At 39.0% G+C, this 25,351-nt stretch overlaps 1 protein-coding gene across 2 annotated transcripts in view; it reads left to right on the top strand.

Annotated features, from left to right (window-relative positions):
* The first annotated feature begins 906 nt into the window (after positions 1-906).
* pacsin3 (protein kinase C and casein kinase substrate in neurons 3) overlaps positions 907-25,351 on the top strand; it is a 46,442-nt gene continuing 21,997 nt past the window's right edge. The window contains exons 1-2 of one of the 2 annotated variants that reach the window (XM_062420944.1): positions 907-1,324; positions 24,326-24,426. In XM_062420944.1, coding sequence (XP_062276928.1) covers positions 24,373-24,426 — 54 coding nt within the window. In that variant the 5' untranslated portion in view covers positions 907-1,324; positions 24,326-24,372. Of the gene's footprint in view, positions 1,325-11,104; positions 11,195-24,325; positions 24,427-25,351 lie in introns of those variants that run through there. The other variant, XM_062421025.1, reaches the window with a different exon arrangement.

Here is a 25,351-nt window from a genome sequence, read left to right on the forward strand (position 1 = left end):
AAAAAAAAAAAAACCTGTGTTGTATTTATAGAATTAATATTGATATTGATGGTTTGCGGGCTGCTGCTAAATTTCAGAAATTAAAACAGTTGTATAGAGCAAAATATGAAATACATCATATATGTGAAAATGAGAAGGGGCGTACTGCATACTATAAAAACTGGACCAGCTTAGAATTAATAGATATTTATTGAATTATTATGCAAATAGAGGTATTTTCTGATACATACATAACATACATAACAAACAATCAGGAAAACAACAAATAAATAAAAACAGGAAGTGAGGAAACACTGTCATAACTCTCATGAATATGCAGTGAGGAAACACCAGAGGTAGGATAAATAAAAAAAATAAAAATACCCAAATAAAATAAACCGTAATGAAAGATAAATAAAAACATATTTAATAAATATATATAATAAGGAAAGAGTAAAATAAAGTCACTATAGAATAATGTGAGTAAAACCAAAAATGTTAAGAAGGGAACAAAATAAAACAACTAGAAAAAGTAATCAAGTAAAACCACATAAAAACAAATATACACAATTCAAAGTCATATCAAAATAGTTATAACAAAATCAAGAAATAAACAAAGACAATACATACTTTTGAAGTAATCTGAAGTCTCCCTACCTCTGATAGTGGTTTTTCCCACCGTCCTGGAAGGCAGCATTAAGCCTCGCAGCAGACAGTGAAGGGTTAAACTCTGTAATAGGATGAATGGATATTGTGGTGAGCAGCATCTGATTACACAGAGACGCCTGTAGGCATCGCAGAGAGAGAGAGGGGGAGAGAGAGAGAGAGAGAGAGAGAGAGAGAGAGAGAGAGAGAGAGAGAGAGAGAGAGAGAGAGAGAGAGAGAGAGAGAGAGAGAGAGAGGACACTTCACTATCCTGCAGCCTCAAACAGCCTCTGAGTCCCTGCTGCAGAGGAGGAGACGCAGTTTTCTCCTCATCTGTCTCTTTCTGTTTCTGTGGAGGAATAAAAACTTTTCAGCCTAGCAGAGGAGGAGGAGGAAGAGGAGGAAGAGGAGAAGAAGAAGAAGGAGGAGGAGGAACCACTAAACCGATGATTATCTGCCGGTTTGGTGTTGGTGCAGGGGCTTGAGGTCGGATCTTGTTGTCGTGTAAATGGCTGCGGGGGGCCCCGGTGGAGTAAACTAACAGGATGTCGCAGTTTCTGAAGGCATAAAGGAGATTTACTGCTTCATTTTTCTACTTTTTAACATTTATTTAAAAAAAACAAAACCTCCTACCCTGACAGGAGAGGCAGCAGAGCGGCTGCAGCTCCAGGTGGATCCCGCTGTTGGCTTGTTCCTCCAGGTAAGAGACCTCACCTGTCTGCTCCAGCAGGATGACACAGCTTTTATAATTATATACAGCTTATGTGACACTTTTTGTTGTTGTTGTGTTTCTTGGCATCAAGTATCGAGTTCTGCTGATGTAACACTACTGACAGATGGAGATTAATGAGATTCTTGTCAGTATTGATCAGATATCAGCTCATTTAAACACCTTTCTTTTTTAATTTCTGTGTGTTTTTTGGATGGTAATGATCATGTTTGGTTGTTTATATCAATGCATTTTTACACACTGATGCTCAGGTCAGTATTTTGAATATTAGGCTATATATTAGATTAGACTGCACACAAATGTACTGCATAGGAACAGTCATATTATAATATCCTGAGTTGTATTTGTTGCTGATATGCTTCAGTTGTGGTTTCATGTTGGATTTACTTGTAAAGATGATGTTATTTCTTGGGATATATTTATAAAATGCTCCAAAATGGTCCCATAAAAGCTGATATACAGTATTTCAAACTTACTTGGGGTCCCAAGTCTCCTTTTCCAGACAGATAATGGTGTAAAATTACTCATTTTTAAAGCTGCATTGATATTTTTTCTTACAATCTGCCAGAAGCACATGCCTGACAAACAGTAAGCTTAAAGGACAAGTGCACAATTTTTCAAGTCTGTCTCAAAACAACAGTGAGAAGCTCAAATGATCATTGAAACCTGTTGTTCTTGCTGTAATCATTGATCCTGTTCATACTGACCATTAGAAGATCATTTTATAATAAACTTATAATGGAAGTGATGGAGGACTAAATCCACAGTCCTCCTTCTGTGCTTAAAAAAAACCTATTTAAGAGTTGATCTGAAGCTAATGTGAAGCTTCACTCGTCCAAATGAGTCAAATCTTCATCTTCTATGTTTCAACGTTACAGTGTTTTTAGCGCCAAAGTCTTTTTTTTTTCTTTTTTTTTTTTACTATACTTCCATCACAGCTCAACAGGGAAACACTAAGAGGGAATTTGATGCTATAAAGACTGTAAATGTGTCAGGTTTCACTTGATATGACTAACTCAGACTGATGAAGCTGAATAGAAGCTGAAGCATCTACTTTTAAATGACTGTGTGGACACACTGTAGATTTTGGGCCCCACTATGATACCAAAAGCATTTGAAAATCTTTTAATAGTCAGTATTAACAGGAGGAATGATTACAGCAAGAAAAACCTCTTTCACTGTTCATATGGACACCTGACTGCTGTTTTAAGACACACTTTCAAAGATTGTGACCCTTCAGTTCTTTCACTGATGTTTCTCTCCATGCTGGCACAGCCTTGAGATACCGTTAGCTTTATCAGCTTGTTATGGAGAACATGTCGACCAGCCTTCGACCTTATTTCACAGCAGTCGGGCTGCTACCAATGATTAATGTCAGCTGTTTTTTTAGATTAATTGATTAGTTGTTTGGTTTATGAAATGTCAGAAAATTGTGAAAAATGTTGAGCTCTGATGTGTTTTTCTGTCCCGAGCAACAGTATTACCCAAATATACTGAGTTTACTCTCATAGGTGACTAAAACAACAGAAAATATTCACATTTAAGAAGCTTGAAATAGAAAATGTTCACATTCTCTGCTTAAAAAATGACTCAAAACGATCATTCAGTCATAAAAATAGTTGACAGTCAGCTAATCGTTGCTGCTCAACACATTAAACACTTTGACTTGTCATAGTGTGAAAAGCTCAGGTGTTACTAATCATGACATTAACGATGGCTCTATTCTGTTCAGGTGTCTCTGTAACATTTGATTTTCCTTCTCTCAACATGTCAAACTGTCTTCTGTTGGATTTGAGTCCAGCATTTACTCTCCTTTTAGCTCTGTTCAGTCCATGCAAACAGTTGTTTTCTTCACCAGTCACTCATGTTTTCTATCTGTCATTTGATGCTGTGCAGGTAGCCGACATCACACCTTGTTTTTGTTTGTCCATTTGCACCGATGCAAATAAACAAACAAAGTGTCTGTATGAGAAATAAATAGAAGATTAAATGTCAAAAAACGAAAAAAAACCCCCCCAAAAACAAAGTCAGGGAAATTATAGAAGCTTAAAATAAAAAATAAAAAAGAATCATTCAGTTAAAAGCAGATCCAAGAAGTGATGAGTCTCATTTTGTGGCTTCTCCCGAGAAAGTAAATAAAACAACAGTCATCTGTGCAGCCTCTGGAAAACGCAGATCAAAGCTGATGACTTCCTCCTGCATGGTTTCGTGGTTGTGAATGAAGCTAAATATGCTTAAATAGTAAAGATGGAAAGCAGAGAGCTGTAGTTTATTCAGAAAGCATGGGGCATTGATTGATTGGAAACAGTGGCGTTTACATGCACAAAATATTCCAGTTTTTGCCTTTTAATCTGTAAAAGATGATATTCTTACTAAGCTGTTTACATGGCTAATAAAAAATGAATATTCCACTAATATTCCTGTTCTCATGCAGCCGTGTTGACTCTGTTTATCACATCAAAATATGGAAAAGTGGAACAGCTGGAGCCACTTGTTCCATTTTTAGCTTCAAAATCATAGTTTTCCACTGGTGGCCGACCTGTACGATCACGTAAACACAGACTCCTTCTTTCATTTGTTGTTCACCTTCTTGGAAAAGTCGGCATTGTGATATTTGTGAATATCCCAAAAAACCTGTTGATACCCAAGTGTTTCAAAATGTTTAGACGTCAGCGTGTTTCTGCTTCTGACCAGAAATGTGGGCTTTTTCTTTTAGGCATGTATCTTTAAACCAGCCAACACAGAGCGGACTGTAAACAGGCGAGAAGCATATTCTGAATGTGCTCTATAATTAGGGCTGGGTATCATTTAAAAAAAATTACGATACCAGTACCAATCCAAGTACCCTTAAAGTGATACTGATACCAACTGAGGACTTCATTTGATGCCAATCATGTGAATAGAAGCATTAAATTACATAAAATGCCACCAACTCCTCCACATCTAAATGATTAGATCTTTACACAAATGCATTTAATGTCTGAAAGCCTTCAAATTATTAAGACTTTAAGACAGTCACATGTTGCATTAAATCAAAGAACGCTTGTGTTGATTGGCTGTGAGCAAGTCCGTACAAATAGTCATATTTTCCAGCTCTGGGTGCAAAAAGCATCGATTGCAGGTATCGTTTGACGGGAGACGTTTCGATACTACTTGGTATTGATTTATTTCGGTTGATACCTTAAAGTGGGAGCGTGTCTATGTTCCCTCAGTTTAATAATAAGATAAAGAATTTCACCTGTCTTTAAAGCATTTTCATAGGTAAAAAACAACAATACGTTATGTGCTTTAGGGAATGGTCATACCTGTACTGTGGGAACGTAGGCCCGAGGGAACATAGAGCCTAGGCATCAAATACTGATACCCAGCCCTATGTGTAAATGTAAATAGAATGACGTTAAAACCTGAGTAATATCAGCGTATCTGACATGTTTTAATGGGAAAATGCTACATTGAGAATAAAGCCTAATTTGGATTATCCAAAAGGAATATGCTGTTTATGTGACCCGATCAAATTTGGAGTATTGTCATATTCACTGTGCATGTAAACACAGTCAGTGCCACCTTCAGTTTTAAATGTATTGGTGAGAGTGAGACTGAATCATACAGTCACTCTGCCATAAACTCAAAACAGTGAGCTTAAAGAGGCTCTCAAAAAAAGGCTGAGTAAAGGTTTGAAGTCATCAAAAAATACAAAACCACAGAATGAGGATGTAATTTGCCTCTTGGCCTCATAAAAAAGGTTTGTGAGAAATGTCACTTCAAACATCCTTCTTATATGTATTTAACATTATAAAACATGTTCTTTGGGGGTTTTGTATAATTATGGTGACATAAATTCATTGATGTGCTGATTTCTCATGACAAAGCAGACAGTGTGGAGCCCTCGAACCTTAAAAATCTCCATTTCTGCTGCGGTTTGAAGTCATGTGAAGCTTTTCTGTGTCGTACATGATAGAAAAGTGAATATTTTTTAGATTTTAAAGTGTTGATCAGGCAAAAAAAGAAGATATTTGAAGATGTAACTATGAGCTCTAACAACCTTTTTTTCATGCTTTCATTGAGTGTTGAGTTTGAGCAGACTGGTGAAAAATAGCTCTCAAGATTTTATCAGGTTAGACTGCTGCTGTCTTACAGTATATGAATCTACGTGGGGGGTTTCTGGGGGGCCTCCCTCTGACAAGCAGCAGTATTATAGCTGAATCCATAGGGGAGCGGTGCAGGGAGGCAGAACCGCCCCCCCTCAGAGCTTCAGGCTCTAAATCCTGCCAAGAAGGTGGAATTTTGTGGAAACATGAAATATGTCAGCGCACAACGTTGACACTCCCACCTAATCTGTCAGCTCTGCTCTGATTGGACCACTTATCTGCTCGTGCTTTTTTAAATTAAACCTTTTAGAAAGTGAAACTAGTGAGTGAGGGTCATCCTGGGACAGTAGGGACAAGGAGGACCAATTTCTACACATGTATATTTTCATTTCCAGTTAGTTTAGGGAAGGTTGCTTAAGTACTTTGGGACCTATAAGAGTTGCTAAAGTGACAGACATATTGTATTCAGTGCAAAAAAAGGGTAATACCACCATTATTGTAAACTGGAAACTATGTAAAAAAAAACTCAAAAATTGATTTCTATAAAAAACAAGAAATAGTTCAGAAGCAATAACACATATTTTAAGATAAAAACAAAACTTAAAGAAACAAGAATGAAATGATTCCTTTAACGTTACATTCATATATTTGGTATAAAGCGATCACTTCAATCCATGCTAGAATTTAATCTGATGTTTGTGCCACTTTTTTAAGGTTATTGTTCGTATTTATAGTGGTAACAATTAACTGATTAACGGCTGATTAAATCAACAGCAATTTAACCAGCAACTATTTTTGTTTTACTCACTTTCGAAGCAAAAAACATGAAGAAACAAGATTGAACAGATTCCTTTAACGATCACTTCAATCCACAGTAGTTGCTATCAATTAGCCGATTGATCAATTATTCAATTGACAACATTTTGATTAGGAACTATTTTGATGTAGCTTCTTGAATGTGATTATTTGAAGCTTTTCTGTGTCGTACATGATAGAAAATGTAATATTTTTTAGATTTTAGACTGTTGATCAGGCAAATATGGACATTTGAAGATTTCACCATGGGCTCTAACAACTAACAAGCTTCTTTTTTTTTTTTTAAAGGTTTCTGCTATTTTCTGACATTTTATAGACGGATGGTTCAGTAATTGATGTGAAAATAATCTAGTTATCTGCAACCCTGTTCATATTATTAAGACCTTTTAGCTTAAGTCATGGTTTGTCAGAGATAAGTAAAGTCCTGGCTTTGTGTGGTCATACTGGACATGAGTATGAACAGCAGGTTCTGGGTTAATCTTTGGCTCTGCAGCGTGCCACGTGCAACAGATCCTGTTTGCAGGCTGCAGAGCTCGGTGCAGCGCTGGCATGGAGGCAGCACTGGCCCAACATGGCCTCGATGATGTGGTCACCGTTAGAGACGAGCTGGGAGAACAGCTGTGTGTGTGTGTATGTATGTGTGTGTGTGTGTGTGTGGGAGAACAAGGCTGAGTTGTCCCTTTCTTGACTCAGCGTCCGATGCTGCTGCTGCTGCTGCGCCTCTCTGTGAGCTGCTTTCGTTTTGTTTTCTGTCGCCTCGCCTCGTCTCTGCCGTCACACAGTCGGTCGGCAGGTAGACCAAGAGGCTCGGCTGTCGTTAGACGTTATACAGAAATGAGATCGGGGCGAGTAGGCGTGTGAAAAGTTGACTTAGGAGCAGTTGTGTTCGGAGTGATGCTGACGTTGAAATCAAATATTGCAACATGCTGTCATGGATGTGAAAAATGTTATCAATAATGTGATACTGCAGGAGCAAAAACTGTCACTAATAATCATGTGGATGTGATGACCAAAGAGATTCTCTCTCAGTTCAGCTTTTATTAAACTCCAGTAAACCACAAAATATCCTTGATGTACTGTTGATGTTCACCCACTGAGCACTTTATTATAGGACCACCATACTAATCTTGGGTAAGACATCCCTTTGCTCTCACAACAGCCTCAATACTTCGTGGTTCAGACTCCACAAGACGCTTCTCTGAGATTCTGCTCTGTGTCGACACAATTGCATCACATCATTGTTGCAGATTCGTCAGCTGCACAGTCATGCTGCGGATTTCCCCCGTTCTACCACAATGAACTCACAGTCCTGTTCAATAAACCCGTTTGAGTCGACTTGCCCCTCGGTGCGTTATCGTGCTGGAAGTAGCCATGGGAAGAAGGGTCAATTGTGGCCATAAAAGGATGCGCGAGGTCAGCAACAATACTCGGAGAGGCCGTGGCATTCAGACAATGATTTATTGGTATTAAGGGGCTCAAAGTGTGCCAAGAAAACATTCCCCCTCACCGTTACACCAGCAGCAGCAGCAGCCTGGACTGTTGACACAAGCCAGGTTGGGTGCACAGATTCATGCTGTTGATGCCAAATTCTGACCCTACTATCTGCGTGCGTCAGCAGAAATTCAGATTCATCAGACCAGGCTTTGTTTTTCCAGTCTCCAACTGTCCAGTTTTTTGGTGAGCCTATGCCCGCCGCAGCCTCAGGTTTCTGCTCTTGGCCGACGGCAGTGGAAGCAGACATGTTCTTCAGCTGTCTCGGCCCGTCCGACTCGAGCTGCGACGTGTTGTTGTGCGGGCTGAGATGATTTTCTGCTCGTCACACCCCTAGTAAAGAGTTGTTATGTTGTTGTTGTTGTTGTCTTAACCAGGCAACAGTCTCAGCAGCCCAGGACTAAAGAAACCAGAAAATATTCAAGTTTGAGCTGAAATGTCTCAAAATGATTAGTCAGTTATCAAAATAGCTGCCAATTAATTTAATAGTTGGCAACTTATCAAGTAATTGACTAATAGTTGCAGCTTTTGACCTGTTTCTGCATGCATTATATTGCATTGCACTGCTGCCACATGATTGGCTGACTGGCTGATTTCATTAATAAACAGGTGTACAGGTGTTCCTAATAAAGTGCTCAGTGACATTTAAGCTTCGTTGCAGTATTGCAACAAGTCATAATATCATAGTATTGATATTTAAAAGCATAGTGACTGTTTCTAGTTGGCCACTGGATTCAAGACCAACTAATTTAGATTAATTAACTATCGGACTTAAGTCTTAAATTAACATGCAATATAAAAATGAGACAATCTTGATTATTTTAGAGGGTTTGAGAAGCTGAAACCAGAGAATTTGGACTTTTTTCTATTAGAAATGACTCTAAATGATAAGTTAATTATTAAAATAGTTGCCAATAAATGTAATAGTTTGCAAGTAATCGAGTAGTTGACTAATAGTAGCAGCTCTAATGTGAACATTAACTGAAGCTCCTGACCTGTATCTACATGATTGTATGCTGCCACATGATTAGATGATTTCATTAATAAGCAGGTGTTCATAATAAAGTGCTCGGTGACATTTAAGCTTCATCACAGTATTGCAACAAGTCATCATTTCATAATATTGATATTTGACAACATATAGTCTGTTTCTAGTTCAAGACCAACTCATTTATATCAATTAACCATTTGACTTAAGTCTTAAACATGCAATATAAAAATCAGATATGTTTATTATAGCAGAGGATGAAAAAAAGTAAGGATTTAGCAGAATTACACTATCAAACATGACCCTGTTGTTATTTTCATTTGATTAAAAGCTTTTCTTTATATTACTTTTTCTAGCCAGACTGATTTTTATCAGGATCGCTGCAGGTAATGATCCAATGAATCACTTTTATTCACAGTTGATGCATCATTGCAGTGGCTGACAGACGACGTGACTGAATGTTTTGCTTTTGGTTTTCTTGAAACGGGTCCTTCGTCACGCCTCGCTTCTCCTGCGCTCTCGCTGCTCTCTAATGTCTAACCTCATGTCGTGCAGCAGCTTGAGTGTATGTTTTGTGTTATTTGATGTGATGTTCGTTACTGATGATTGTTTGCACTGTGAGAGAGAGAAAGGGGAGGAGGAGGAGGGGTGTGTGGGGGCTTCTCGGCTCTGGTTCATGAAACATTTGACATGAAAAAGTCATTTAGAGCAGTTCTGTCTGAATTTATTTATTTTTTTAATGCAGTGGTGTTGCTTCACTTTGACCCATGATGTGAACAATCATATAAAAGATAAAGGAGCTATTTCAGTAGTTATAAGTATTGATTTATAGTTATCTAATGATGGAAATCTCAAGTTGCATCATCACCAAAACCACCGCAGAAGCTCCTCACTACAAAGTTTGTTATCACAACAGGGTTGCATGATGTTTTTTATTATTCATCATATTTTGCATCATCATAACTGAGTTGGAAATTTAAATATACCGTCCAGACATGATTTAGGACATTGAAAAAATGTTTGCTTGGAATAATAAATTGTGTCTGACATGTTTTTTTCCACCAATAATGTTCAGTTACCTTGTTAAAAATTCTTTAAAAATGACATCTGCTCTTCCTCCCTTGCTTAGAAGTCCATAACTTTATGAATATGCACACATATTTCATTTTAAGATTCTAGTTAATGTTAAAAAAAATGTCTCCTGCAAGTCCATTCTCAGTGTTTGTGCAATGGAGGCTTCGAGTTTCCACATCACACTTGTAGCAGACTCGATCAAGATTGGCTCTAAGCTAGTTAGTAGGCCCTCCCCTTTAAACTCAGACCCTCTGATTAATGTGAAAATAAACTCTGCACATATATCATGCTGCACAGAGAGGGTCAAACATCCAGCTGAAGGAACAAGAAGCAAAGTTGAAGTCATGAATATCATAAGAAGTTAAATTATGAAAGACAGTGAGACGAAGAAGGATAGGCTTTTTTTTTTTATGAGTATGGTCAGCTTACTTCTGCATCATCTTAACTATATTATACATTTACACATCGCATATTTTCTCAATATCATGCAGCCCTGTTGAAAGCCAGATTTTGTGTCAGTTTGGGATCATAAAAGATGAAACCTTGTTACTTAATACAGGCCAATTTAAAGAAGAGTACCACTGTTTTAGTCCCATTTACTGCACATACTACACACTTTAATTACAGATGTTTCTGTCTTCCGTGCAGATATCGGCAACGCCTCATTTAACAACAATGTTAAAATGAACTTGCACAGACTGGAAACATTTTTGAGATGGGTGATCCATCAGGGTTTGATTTTATTTTTGCCAAAATTACTTTATAATTGTGTGTAATTAGTTGTAAGAGAGGACTGATTTGAAAACCGTTCCCCCCCTAATCTGGAACGAAATGTAAAAATAAAAGCAGACATGACATCTCGAACCTGTTTTGAGTCTCTACAAAGTGAGAAAAACACTGAACACTTCATTGATTTATCGAGAATACATTTCTAGTACATTTTTAATGCAAAATCACTGTTGTGGTCTTTTTTAAACCTGACACCTCCCTCCCAACTCATTGCCCCAGCAGGTAATTTTAGAGGTGTGAGCTAACTGCTCTGACCTCCTCTTATAGGGGCCGCTGCTCTCTTGCTGTTTTATTAGACTTCCACTACAGGCTCCATGTGTGGCATTTCACCGAGACTCCCAGAATGTGCCACCTTCCAGCCGAGCCTTATAACAGGCGGCCGAACCTGTGTCCGTCTGCAGGATGATCTAACCGCATGCTGCTGGCTGCACCGCTGTTTAACAATCCTCTCTGTGTTTTCCCCTTTTTTTGCTGTCGCATCTGCTCCTGAGGGATCCTTCTTTCCTCCGTCTCTCTCTCTCTCTCTCAGGCCCGGAGACAAAAGGCTGTCTTCCGTTTGGACATCTGTCCATCTCTGTTTTCATCTCTGATAAGGTAAGATCTGCTGCTACGCTGAGCTTCTTCTCTTCTGGCTGACTTGTGTTTGATTCTGTGCAACATGTGTTATTTATTTGTGTGTTATATCTGCTGTGTATTCACTGTATGTAATCATGCGTATTGTGATGCAGTAACTGGAAATCAGCACTAACACACATTAACATGACAGCAGCAGCAGCTTCAGTCCTCAGTCTGTCTGTACAGGATGTTTTCAGGCACAGTGCTGAGTGTTGGTCAGAGTGCAAAATAGTATCACCGTCCACATGTGTAAAACAGAAGAAACTACACTTGCAGTGCAGAAATATGCTTCGGGATGTGGTTATGTGCTTAAAGTGGGCGTTACTCAGCCTGTGTAATATCAGATGCCTGAAAAACGCAGCTGAAACATCTCATGGGCAAAACCAGCCTTAACATTTAACACACTGCAATTATGATTTACCAAATTGCTTTGTGTTTTGAATCCAGCATCCACACACACACATCTATTTTTATAGGCTAGAAAACCTCCTTTAACATGTGATTGAACCTGACCTGATTCACGTTGCACCAATCATTGAACTATGGCATGTTTGCAGAGGGTCACATGACTCAAAACTAAAAACGTTGTGAGCCGACCAGATGTTAAAAATATAAATTAAGGGATCAAGAACTCTACAAATGTAAGCCCTCCTGTATATTTCATGTCGAGCATGTCGGATTGGAAAAACCTGATGTTTCCATACTGTAGCAGCTGCAGCGGTTTTACAGTTTAAAAATCAGAAGACAGCGAAGGATGTTGTGTTTGGTCCAGTCAGATGTTGTAAGGATTGAAGTTGATGTCTGAGTGAAGCGGAGAGGTATCTATCATCTACTGACATCTGTTTCTGAAGCCTCGTCAGCTCACAGTGAGCAAAGCGAGACTGTCAGTTGCTGAATAGTGAAGTTAATGCTGGAAGAAATCTCCTCTGTGCACTAAAATTGCAGCTTTATGAGCAAAGTGACTTTCTGATAGCTTCAGTTTGTGCAGGCAGATCAAACATATGAACTTTTCACTCAGCTTTGTTCACCAACTTGTCCGAGTTTCGTTTTGACAAGCGTGATGTTTTTGTTTTTGAACTTCACATATTTTCCGTTCACTTCAGTTGAATTATAAGTGGAACAGGTTTTTTAGGGAAATATTTGGTTCCTGTCGGTGAATCCGAGTCTCGTCTGTTTACCTTCTGATGACATGTAACAGAAACAGTGAGCATCGGGGGATTCACAGAACATTCACAGTCTGATAAACTCACAAACAAATTAAAACTGGGATGAAAACAAACAGGATGAAATCACGTCATGCTGCAAAAAAAATAAATAAATGCAATTAAAGGTGTAGTATAAAATGCAAATATAGCACAACAAGAAGCACATGAATTAAGTTGGTTGGAGTAACGCACTTTAGACACTTAAATCTAATCTAATTTAATCTTTTAGAGGTGCTGGTAGGCATGTTATAGCTTTTGGATAAAGACAGGCTCAGTGTTTCTAGTCTTAAATGTAGCTTTATGTTTTAAAAAATGTATTTTTCTTAGTGTCAACAAATCAAATGTGCAATGAATTGATCCTACTTACAAGTATTGTGTGTGCATCCAAAGCCTGATATCTTATTCCTCCGTGTGGTAGAGCTCCGTTATTGTTCAAAAACGATTAAAAACACATCAGTGAGCCACAGAGTTGCCCTGGGTGATATGGTCCTTTGTCACAAATAGTTTAGGCACATTAATCTGTTAAGAAAAGGCTTTAAACTAGTAACACTTATCACATTTTCATTCTCCAGAGAGTAGTTCTGTGTAAAGCAGGCACCGCTGAGCATGTTACAGAGCTTTGTGAGCTTGTTGTGCTACATTTCACAACCTCTTGACTTTGTAATGTGAAGTTTTTTGAGAAATTTAAAAGGTCAAAAGGTTGTTATACTGTAGCACTAACGTCCTTTAACATGCCGATACCGTTGTCAAGAAAGCCAATAAGCATGTTTCCCAAAGTATTGAACTATTCCTTTAAACATCAGAGTTCTGCCGAAAAGCCAAAAGCCTTGTCAGCATGTTCAGGCAACAGTTGAGACCTCTCTGAGAGTTTAATTGTGCCCTCTGGCTTTTATTTAAATAGAAATGCTACCTGTTGCGTGTCAAGACTAATTAGTTTTAGTTACAAACTATTTTTCACCTCTTTGACATTTAGTTTGACAGCACGCCTGCATTCGAAATGAGTCTGAGGGTGATGGTTGTGTATGACGTTATGTTCCCTCCTCTTGGCTGTTTCTTGTTTGTGTATCTATATGTGTGTGTGTTTGTGTGTGTGTGTGTGTGTGTGTGTGTGTGTGTGTGTGTGTGTGTGTGTGTGTGTTAACCTCACATTTGTGATGACACTGGTGCCGAAGAAGCAGCGAGTCCTGTTGGCAATTTAGTGAAGCTTCAGTTGCAGCTAAAGCCAAACACCAGAGTGGGTTGTAACATGGAAACAGGGCTAATAAAACAGCTTGTGGGCACTTCTCCAAACTCATCCAAGAAGGGATTTTTTTCCAAAACACCACATTTACATTTACAAACTCCTTTTTAAAGAGACTTTACTTCCTGACGTGCCTCCGTTGCCATTTTCCCCCCCAAATGTCAGATGTCTGTTTCTCCAAACCAAAGCATGATGATGGCTTTTAAAAGTAACCCATAATGTGGTTTATTTTTGTCAACAGCAATCATGTTGTAATGGTTGTGAGCAGGGTTATCTTTTTTTTCTTCTTCTTCTGTTCTTCTCTGAACAGTAAGTTTTTCATTGTGGAGAGAGACACAACAGTGATCTGGTACACAGCTGCTCTTCAGGCTTTGATATAAAGCCAGCTGTTGGCAGAGAAGCAGCAGCTGGAGCAAAAAAAAAAGAAGAAGTATCTTAAAGAGCTTCTGTTTATAGATGCCTCTAGGCCCCCGATGTGCACCTACATACCCTCACAAACTCTGCTGGAATGCAGACGTAGCAGAGGAGCTTACAGGCTAATGCTGTGTGAAGCCTCCACGTGCTCGAATATGTAGAAGCATATAGGCTGCAGGGAAACTGTTGGTGTACATTAATCAGATTAATGACCGTGAGGTTTTCCAGTGGAGCTTATGAGGTTTGGACCTGCCTCTCTATCTGTCACTCCCTTCCCTCCTCATCCCTCCCTCAGCTGGTCTCTCCCCTCCTCCTCTTCCTCCTCCTCCTCCTCCTCTTTGGCCTGACCCACTTCTCTCTAAACCAACAACCAGGATGTCCTCCTGCCTCGCCCTGTCTCTCTCTCTCTCTCTCTCTCTCTCTGTGTGTCTGTCCCCATCACGCACCTCTCTAACAAGCATAAAGTAGCTGCAGATTTCTCCAGATTATGTATTACATGACAAAATTGACAGTATTTCATGTCTGTGATCCTCTTAGTGCTTGTGAACTGTGATGTCCGGTCATGTTAAACAAGACTGGGTCAAAATATAGTATATGGCTGGACTGTGTTTGGTCAATGTGTGAAATTGTGGCCAGTTTTGGTAGAGGGATAATCAGTTAAATGGTAAATGGACTGTACTTATATAGTGCTTTTCTAGTTTTTTTGGCCACTCAAAGCGCTTTTAAACTACATGTCACATTCACCCATTCACACACATTTATACAGTGTTGTTGCAGCCAACGGGAGCAATTTGGGGTTAAGTATCTTACCCAAGGAGTGTATAGTATAGTATAATATCTATAATGCAATTTTCTGCAGTGGTCCCAGTAATATTTGTTGTTAAAGTGTATTGAAGTAGCACATCACATGACGTGGTTAAGCAACATTTGAAACGTAGTTGAATTTTTATTATAACTACTCTAATTATCTGTTAACTCCCCCTGCTCTGCATCTGTTTCTATCTATGGATTTCTGTAAAAATGAGGTCTCATCCATATGTTTATGTAGGATTAGCATGCTAGGCTAATAGTCCATCAGCTAGTGTGACTTTATATCTGTGCTGTGACGTCTTTCAAAGTTACCCCTTATTTGTGTGTAGTTTGTCGGCTACACGCAGCACAACACGGCTATGTTTACTGATGCTAGTGATGCTATCCAGCAGCTAGCCACCATGCAGGCAGGTGAAATGGATCCGTCACGTCTCTTTCTTTTTGTATCCACGGGTTGGTGCTTTTGTCAGTGTTGAAGCCTCCATATGAGATGATATGGTTGGTACATGTGTGTTTTTAAAACTTATTTCGGGCCTGTGCTGTGAACGCCCCCCCCTGAGGACGTAATAGAAACTGTTGGTGTTGGCCAATAAGGAAACGAACTTCATCACCCAGTCAGTCAGTAACAGACAGACATTCAGGGTTACAGGGTCGGCCCAAAAAAGAAGCAAACTAAAACATAAATAGTGGTGTAAATCATAGTGTACATTGAATTGGAAATGACTGAATCACTTGTGGGTTTTTTCTTTTTTTCTATTCTATTTTTTTATTGTCACTTAACTGGCATTCAACAGTACCGGCTGCAGAAATACTGGTATTTGTTATGGTGGTTCAGTCTACAGAGCTACAGCTGCACTGCTGATTTATAGCTGTTAAAAAAAAAAAGAGAAAGAAAAACGTCCACAAAGAAAAAACATTGGAAAAGTTTTTGTGCCAACAGAAACTTGAGGCATTAAAACAGATACAACCACAACATTTAAAGGACAACTCCACTGAAAATATATCTTTAGCATCATCTCCTTCACAAAAGATGCCAGCTATCATCAGCTTAGATTCACTCCGGTTAAAACGGATGAAGAACCAGAGTCATGGCTGAAATGTGATAACCAAACTAGCCATTTTATTTTCTCTTCTTTATTATTGTTTGGGTGGATGGATGAGTTATTTTTTGCCCCAACCAATCAGCACAGAAGGATGTATCCTGATGTCATTTTTAGTCAACACAAAGCTGCGTTAGAGGTTGCTAGTTGCCAATAGAAAGTGAGAAATATGTAGATTTAAGAGTTGTTATTTCAGTGAGTCAACTTACAACAACTTCTCATATATCCTTGTTGATTTTTGTTTCTATTTCTCTGTTGCTATGTTTGCAGCTCTTGCCAACAAGACTTTGTTGTTTTTTCCTCCCAACGGTGGAAACAGCCGTCAATGTTTATCTTAATGTGGAACTACTGCTCCGTGTGTTTGTGTCTTTAAAATTGTGTTTTATGTGAATGTCAATGTGTTTTATCCACTGTATGTTTTCTCTCTCTCTCTTTTGAAAAGGAAATGTTGATCTCAATAAGACTACCTGTTTAAATAAAGGATAAAATAAATGAAATGAGCTCAACTATCAGACCTGTTTGACACGCAGAAGATTAATTTATGGTGTAGTATTCCTTTTAATTATAACCAGTCTTTGGGATAAAAAAGTCTTTGTGGTGAGACAGCCACACCTCAGTACACAAACACAAAAGGAAAGTGGAGGTGTACAATTCTGCTGTGAACGACATTTGATAAGTGATTTATTTATTTGGCGGATTTTCGTGTGACTGCATCCGTATTTTATGCACACATGTGCTTCTGCTTCGTTGATTTGAGCTCGACAAACCAGCTCCACATGCCCTTTAAGGCGAGCGGTGTTGCTGTGTGACAGAAACCACATCAGACGGGTGCTTGTGTGTGTGTGTGTGTGTGTGTGTGTGTGTTGTTGTGCTATCAAACCTCCTCCTCTCCTCTTCCTTCTCGCTTCCCTGCTGTGTCTCTTTTTTTAGCTTGTGAACCTTTGTTTTCCAGCGAGGGAGCTGATATCTGTGTCTGTTTCACCACTCGGCTCATCCCGAACCCCAGTTTGTCTTCTCTTGCGCATCCGCCACATGCCTCACTTTCCTCTCTCGCCTTTCAGTTATTCACTCTTTGTTTCCTCTCATTCCTTCTGCCCTCTTTCAACGGCACCTCTGTCTTCTGTCGGTGAGGCCTGACAGGTCCGCTGGCCTGTTTTGGATCAAGGACCAACCTGTAGCTTTTAGATGCTTGTACATACTTAATGGACTAGATGGAAATGAGACCAGGGGGCCAGTTTGAATCCAGCATTTAAAGATAAAAAGTAAAGGGTTTTAATGAAGACAGGTTTTGATGATTTAAAGAGTATTTTCTTAAGATCACAGAAGCCCCATCACAACAGAGTTGTAAAATGGGAAATAACAAGAAAGTATGGGTAATAAAACAGCTTGTGGGCATTTATCCCAGTCAAATCCATGAAGGGAGTCAGTCCAAGGCAGGTTTGGAGAAGTATTGGTCCCATATCACCATTTTAAATGACAGGTAGTTAAGAGACAGGTAGCTTATACATCCTTGCAGGATTTTGAGATAATGTGTGTGGTTAAAAAAACACTACACATGCCTAATTTAACATCTCCAACTTCACACTGCAAAACCATGGAAAACTTAGGAGACTCTGATAGGAAAATTAGATATTGGCTTGAATCTGAAACCCTGTGTTGGCAAAACTTAATTGGGCAGAGTCCACATATTTAGGGTTTCTTTGTTTTTAAGACTTTTTTGTCTCCCATCACGGCCCATATGTGAGTTTTTAAAAGTGATGACCCTGGTTAGCTGTCATCCTCCAGATTATCTCTCGTAGTTAATAATTTATCACCTTTACATCACCCCGTTGATGTCTATGTCCTTAAACAGACCCTGTATCCTTACCCAACCTCTCTGCCCTCTTTCGGCATATTATTTACACCTTCAGCAGGTCCCTGACCTCCAGGACGGTCTGAGGTTCTGGGTGGTGTGTAAAAGACTGTGTGTGTGCAGTTAAACCGAGGGGACTGAACCCAAGTTTACGATTAGTGACCAGGGGAATGTAAACATCTCCAGGAAACACACACTTGCACAAAAACACCCACTCACATGGTAACGGGAGGGATGATGTCTCATGAGTAAAGTCATTAGCATGTTAGTAGTTGGCCTCATTAAGAAACGCTGTTATACCATTGCAGAAAAAGAAAGCAGATGATGTGAAACCTCAAATGATGCAGAACCAGGTGGAAAATGTGATGTATGTTATTTACACTATATTTACACTGCAGGTCTCCCATTAACCCCTTGCATCATCAATGAATCCGGCTTAATGGTTTATGTCACAGTTTTAAAGGTAGCCAACTTAGCCAGGTGTCATCTACAATTAGCATGAAGTTAAGCTCGGTGTGCATGTTGTAATAACTCCATTTCCACAATGTTGATATTTTAGACATCAGGCAGAAACGAAACCAGACCTAGACTTAGATTACACTTCATCTAGACTCACAGGTCAGTCTATAAACACTTCACTCATTAAGACTGAGGACGTTAGAGTTGGAAAAATAACCCGCGATGCAAAACCACTCCAAAATATTAAGTGTGGCCCTTCTAATAGGGGAAGAACAAGGTGTTTCTGGCAAGGTGTGTCCTTTTCCAAAATGTAAGGGGTTAAAGTTTGTTAGCAGCTCTTCAAGAAGTACTATCATGCATTTAGAAAAATCCTCACACATGGGTCGGCGGAGATCTCAAATTGTCTGGTCACAAGACTACACTTCAACTATGTCTGATGCCGATTTCTTAAACCTGTTATAGACTTGGGTCAGTTCCAGGATGGTTTATCTTTCTTAGCTCTTAAACCTGCATGTTGTCTTAACAGGGAGTTCATAGCCAAGATAGATGCTGCTTAATGCTGCAGTCATTCAGTATTTACCTCAGGTTTCTTTGTCTAGCTAATGAGAGTCTCAGACAGACTCTAATCCCTCTACTGCTGGCTGTGTGACTGTGTGACTGCTGAAAACACACACATATATACACACGTTGGACTCTCTTGTTGTGATCTTCCTTTATTTCTAACGGAGGCTGAAAGCTGTTTGTTAGTTTGTATCTGATAGTGGAGGCAACAGATAACAAATCACCAGATCAAGAAAAGTCTATGAACAATAAACGTCTTTCAGTTTTGTATTTGTAGCTTAGCAACTGTAAAGTAAACAAACACAGTAGCCTAGTGCAAGTATTGTACATAAAGGCACTCTCTGTTTCTGGCATACTGTATTTACCTTGTATATGAACTGAGATGAATAATAACATTAGTAAATCCTCTTTGAAGTCTCTTAGAAATCAATTGATAATTAATAAAGCCACAGATATCTGAAATGTAATTTACAAGCTTTTCAACATCAGATGAGACAGAAATGTAGAGCTGTAAGTCGTCTGCATAACAATGAACATGAATACTGTGTTCATACATGATGTACATACACATCTTCTTAAAAATACACTAGAAAACTGGTACCCAGCAGTATAATTTGCGATCTTCATGAGACATTCTCACGCCACAATTTTACAAGTGAGCTCAAGGTGTTAAAAAGTTTAGAAATTAAAGGTGCAGTATGTAAAAATTTAGTCACATCTAGTCGAACAGACTCGGCAGAAATATAGAAAAGTATGTTTTAATTAGTGTATAATCAACTGAAAATAAGAATCATTTGGATTTTGGTGCAGATTGAAATACCTGAATATGTTTTGGATGAACTTTATGACTTTACGAACCTCTGACTTTTCCTTTGGTGCGACCATGAGGTTGACATTTTTATTTTTTAGCGAAATGTCTCAACAGTTGTTCGATGGTTTTTCCTTCAGTCTAGTACAAACCTTCATGTCCACTTCAAAGTAAACTGATCCCGTCGCTTTTCTTCTGGCCTCAGCTCTACTTTATGTTTAGTAGCTAACGTTAGCATGCTAATACGCAACACTAAAATGGTTAAGGGGTTAAACATTACACGCTAAACATCAACATTTTAGTATTGTCATTGTGAGTAGACCTGTTACGATAACTACTTTTGTTGGACGATATATTGTCTCAGAAATAATCATGATAAACAATATTATTATCATTTGAAAATCATTTTATAGCACTGATATAATGATAATATAATAGCATAATAATGTAAGGGGTGGGATTGGAAAGTGGGCGCTATGTTTCTGTAAAAACCCAGACTGCCGTTATTTACCTTTAATTCTTCTGCAGTCTCCACTCAGGACGAGCACAGTGAGGAATGGCGGACACTACTCACTTAGCCAATGTGACATGAATAGCCTCTTAGCTGCTACGATAATTATTGTGACAGGTCCAGCTCTTGTAATACAGAGCTGTTTGTGTTTTAAACCTGGTAGACCATGACAGTGTTTTGTTGCGATATTCTGGTTGAGTGGGTGTTTTAAAAAGGGTGGTTATAAAAGTCATGAAGTAGCTTGTAATGAACTGTGGTCAGTGTCTGCTCTCCTTCAGCAGGTATACTGTAGGGCTAATACAAGTGTAGACAGCCAAGCCTACTTGCTTTCAATGAGCCGCACCCAGATACTCTCCCTCAGAAACACACACACACACACACACACACGCACACACACTGCTGTCCTGTAGTAAGTTGGAGCAGTAATTAGCGATGCATGGCAAAGTCAGTTTTCTCATACTCCCTCATGTTCTAGCATGCTGGTGGCAGATTCCTCCGTCGTTAGCATACTTTCCTTCACCTGTGACTGACACACACGCACACACACACACACACACACACATACACACACACTGTCCTGTTGCTTCCCTCTGTGCTGTACAGTCTTTACAGTGTGGGAGAGGAAATTAGAGCTCGGCTGCCTGAAGGAGATTAGTTACAGCGTCTGAGAAGTGTGATGTCGTGCTGTTGTGTTAATTAGCGTCAGCGTTTAATCTTGACTGTCACTCGTCCCCTCACACCCACAGACACACCTACAAATACATTTTAGACCTGATCTCTTGTATTCAAGGCTCGGCCTGATGTAAGTAAGTGGCACAAGTTAGCGCTCGTCCACTCCTCAGTCTTCCAGTCTGATGTTGCAGTCTTGTATGTTGTTGTGTTTTAGTAAGAAGCCTCCCTCCTGTTTGATCTGCTTCAATTTGCTTAATTTTTAACTTTTTAAGTGTTTAATTTTTAACGTATAACTCAACACTTACTCCATTAGTTTCACATTAAAAGCCTGAATGCCAGCGCCTTCACTGGCAGGTGTTTATTATTCACCTGAAAGTAGGGATGGGCTTCAATAGCATGTTTTTAGTCCCACTGGCTCAGCAAGTAAAAAGGTTCAAATAACTACAACTCAAAGATGTCCAACCAGCGACAGCGACTAAAAGTAAGAAGCTACCAGTATCTGTTTTCTATTGTTCTTTGCTGATGAAAAAGAGTGAGGCGAGATAAAAGAGAAGAAGAGATTCGTTAGCATCAGAGTTGAACAAATCTGGATATTTTCCAAACTGCAAATCAGATCCAAGATGAAACCAGCTATTGGAATTAAAGCTGCCATGATTAGTTGATTGGTTATATTGAGTTAATTGATAACTATTAGTTTTGAGTAATGTTTTAAGGGAAATTCTCTGAGTCCAGCTTCTCAAATGTGAATATTTTGGTTTCTTTAGTCTTCTATGACAGTAAGCTGAATATCTTTGAGTTGTGGACCCAAACAAGACATTTGAAGACATCCCACTTGGCTATGAAACAGTGATCTTTCATCATTTTCAGACATCAGACTAAACAATGAACTGATTAATAAAGAAAATAATCAACAGATTAATTGATAATTAAAATAAACATTAGTTGCAGCTCTAATTGGAACCTAGAAGACGTTTTTAGCTTCATAAAGCTCAGATGTTGATCTTAACATCCAGAAAGTAAAATAAATCATTCTGGGAGTGAAAACCTGGTTTCAAAATTTCTCCAGTAAAAATTCAGATGATGTTTTTGTAGTTTCTTCCACAGTCTACAATCTGCAGATGCTGCAGAGACTCTGGAGGTTTCTACACTGATAGTAATAGCACACAGACCAGCAATGCAAGGCTTTCACCTTTTAACTGGCTTTTTTCAAAGAGACTTTAAAGAGACGAGACTTGAGTGTTTCTGGTCAGTGTGGAGCAGCGGGGTTCTGGTTTATTACAGACGGAGGTACTCAGTCGGGCCTGGAGCGCTGGTTGTTTTCCCTCTTTGGTTGTTGTGTCTTCTGCAGGAAGTTGTCTGGCCTTGAAGCGGGCTTTTCGTCCAATAGGCGGGCGGCAGGGAGGAAGTGGATGTATAGAGAAGTCAGGTCATGGTGAACTGTGGAACGAGTTCATCGGCAGATTGTGTGCAGTGCTGCTCAGCTGAAGACTTCTTAAAATCATGTTAGAGTGCAGCTGAATTTAAAATGGCAGGAAAAATCAGAACCCAACAGGTAAGAATTAATTCATATATAAGTTAGTTTTTATGTTTTGGCTTTACGTAAGTGGCCCCTTTCAGTGTCCAGTCCCCAGCTGGAGAATTTCTTTACATAAAGGTAATTAAATCAGGTTAGCTGTTTCTGTCTGTTTAAAGTCTTTGATGGCTGTTCCTTCATATTTAACAGATATATTAGAGGTGTCAATCTTTTCCTCTTATTCTCCATTAGAAAGAAAGAAACTGTATTTTGTAACAATTCTGAGGCCTGATGTAGTCAAATTCACAAGAAAGTCGCAAAATCCTGAGAAAAGTTAGAAAAACTAAAACTTTTGTGCAAAAGAAACATTTATTTATTTATTTTGTATCTCTTTAATCATCTAGAATCTCTGAACTGTCCAGACCCCAGAGTTAGGAACCCCTGCTTTAATTAAAATAATGATATAAACAGTATTTTTTAAATTTCTGGCTGCAAAAAAGTATAATTTACTTTAATCCTCATCAGACTGAATCTTCTGTGTCCGCAGCGCTCAGACGACTTGTGTGAAGTTTGATGACACATGACATAACTAAAAAATCATTTGTATCTATGAGGTTATTATGAGCGATGATTCTGCGCAAATGTTTGTGCGTCGTCTTTTGCGATGAATGAGATCTATTGTGTGTGTGAAGAAGGACGCGCTGACACAGATTCTTGCCCCAGTAATGGAGCGGATGTGTTTGTCGGACACAGACGCTCCAGTTGTGGTTGAAGGAAGAAATACTGGACAACAGCGTGGAGCGAAACGGCTCTGTGGGCAGCGAGTGGGGGAGACTCTGTAGCTTCTCTGTGTCGGCTGACGTAGAGCTTAAACCGTGTGACACTGTGAGGTCACAGGTTCAATGCCCGAAAAAGAAGAATATCAACTGTAAACTTTAGAAAATATAAATATAAAAGTGCCATGAATTAGGCATACTGTAACCCCATTTATTTTCACAACATTCAGATTCAATTATTGAATTTATACTTTGATTACTACTAGCATTTTTAAAGGGGTATTCCACCAATTCTACATATTGAAATCAGTAAACTATCCACTGGAAGGACTGCACAGCCCCTCAGTTGTGTATTGTTTTCGGTGGCATTAGAGGAGCATTGTTTAGTCTGAGAACCATGAATCTGACTTTAAAACAATGTTGTGGAGTTTGAAAAGATAACATTTTTGGAGTTTAGCTCATATCGGAGATTAAAGGTCATCATATCAAGCACAAGTCCCCCAATTTAACAGTACAAAGTCGTCAAAGGTTAACACCCATAAGTTCAATGTAAAAAATATACCGCCACATACTTCGTAAGTGATGATTATGTGTTGATTTTTAGAAATACCCTGCTCATTCAGGCTTTAATTTATTAGTTAATTGACTGAAAAGTATTTTTTTCAAGCTAAAAAGCCAAACATTGTCTTTTTTCAGCTTCTTAAGTTTAGGATTTGCTGCTTTTCTCTTCTTCAATTTGAATATCTCTTAAATTTTTGGACTGTTGGTTGAACAAAACAAGCAAACTGAAGACGTCACTGTTGGTTATGGAAAATATGATGGGCATTTTGCACTTTTTCCATATATTTTAGACTAAATAACAAATGAAGGATTCATCTCAGGAAATAAGTGCTAGTTGCAGCCTGAGTGCAATACTACGTCTCTGAAATCTTCTTTTTGAGCATTACCATCCATCAGTTTCTGTTGTGTCACTTTTGTTCTTAAAAAAATATGATTGATAGAAATCCCTTCAGTCGTTTATCATGTTTTGGCTTCAGCTGAGGAAGTGTTTTCTCCTCTCTGGGTCAAGTTCAGTCTGCTGCTGGATTAATACAAAATTGAATGATTGTAAATCAGTAACAGAGCTGTTTTAAAGCCTGCTGTGTATAAATAATGTTTTTTACATCCTCCTCTCTCTCTCTCTCTGCAGCTTCGTCTCTAGCCGCCATCATTCCGTGCTGTAAGGCCGACCCCAACATGTCTTCCAATGGAGACCTCACCGACCTGGGGAGCTCTGACAGCTTCTGGGAGGTACAGCGGAAACACACACACACTCACTGCCGACATTCATCACCCGACTGCTAATGCTCTACACAACCTGCCTTCAAAAAAGCAATTAACCCTGCATCTCATTTTCATAGATGGTAGTTAGCAGTTTAAGGTTTTAGCTTTGCAGAACATTTCTTTAGAGTTTGATATAAAACAAAACAGTAAAAGAAAAGAAAAGCAATAAAAGCAGACAAAATGATACAAAAATAAAAGTATTAAACTGCTGATAGTCATTCAGTATTTGTGAATGAGCCACAAACTGTCTGGATTGTGTCTCGTCTCGTCTACTTGATGAGTTTATCAGAGCAGATGAGCGACTGCGGCTTTCTGCAGTATTTATATAGAGACACAGACACATAATGAGTCCCTGATGACTGACTGCTGGCTTCACAGACCATCACTCGGAAAAACTGCACACCTTCAACTCCACTCACTCTCTGCTCTGTCTGCCTTTCCTCTTTTCTCTCTATTTCAGTCTTCTGCACATCATCACTCATCCAGTAAATATGTTTTTGTGTTAACATGTTCATATTTTACACCACCAGTGTTAGCGAGGAAGTATGATAACCTTCGAACATTTAGGGTGGTAGCATTGATCTCAAAGAGCAGCTGAGGCTGACACGATTTCTGACGTTACATTTTAAAAGACATCCTGTCATGAACTGAACTGAACTGAAGTAAAGCTGCTATTTACTAAACAATTAATCATTTTAGTCACTTTTCAAGCAAAAAAACCCCAAAATGATGGTTTCAGCTTCTCAAATGTGAGAATTGGCTGCTTTTCCATTAAATATCTTATGCTTGTGCATGGTTAGACCAAGAATAAAGATGTTTCATGGTGTCCTTTTACCACCAACACTGTTTTATAGAGGAAGATTAATCACTAATGAAAAGTATCAGCAGCTGC

The sequence above is a fragment of the Scomber scombrus genome, chromosome 1 (genome assembly GCF_963691925.1).
Source record: "Scomber scombrus chromosome 1, fScoSco1.1, whole genome shotgun sequence".
NCBI lineage: Eukaryota > Metazoa > Chordata > Actinopteri > Scombriformes > Scombridae > Scomber > Scomber scombrus.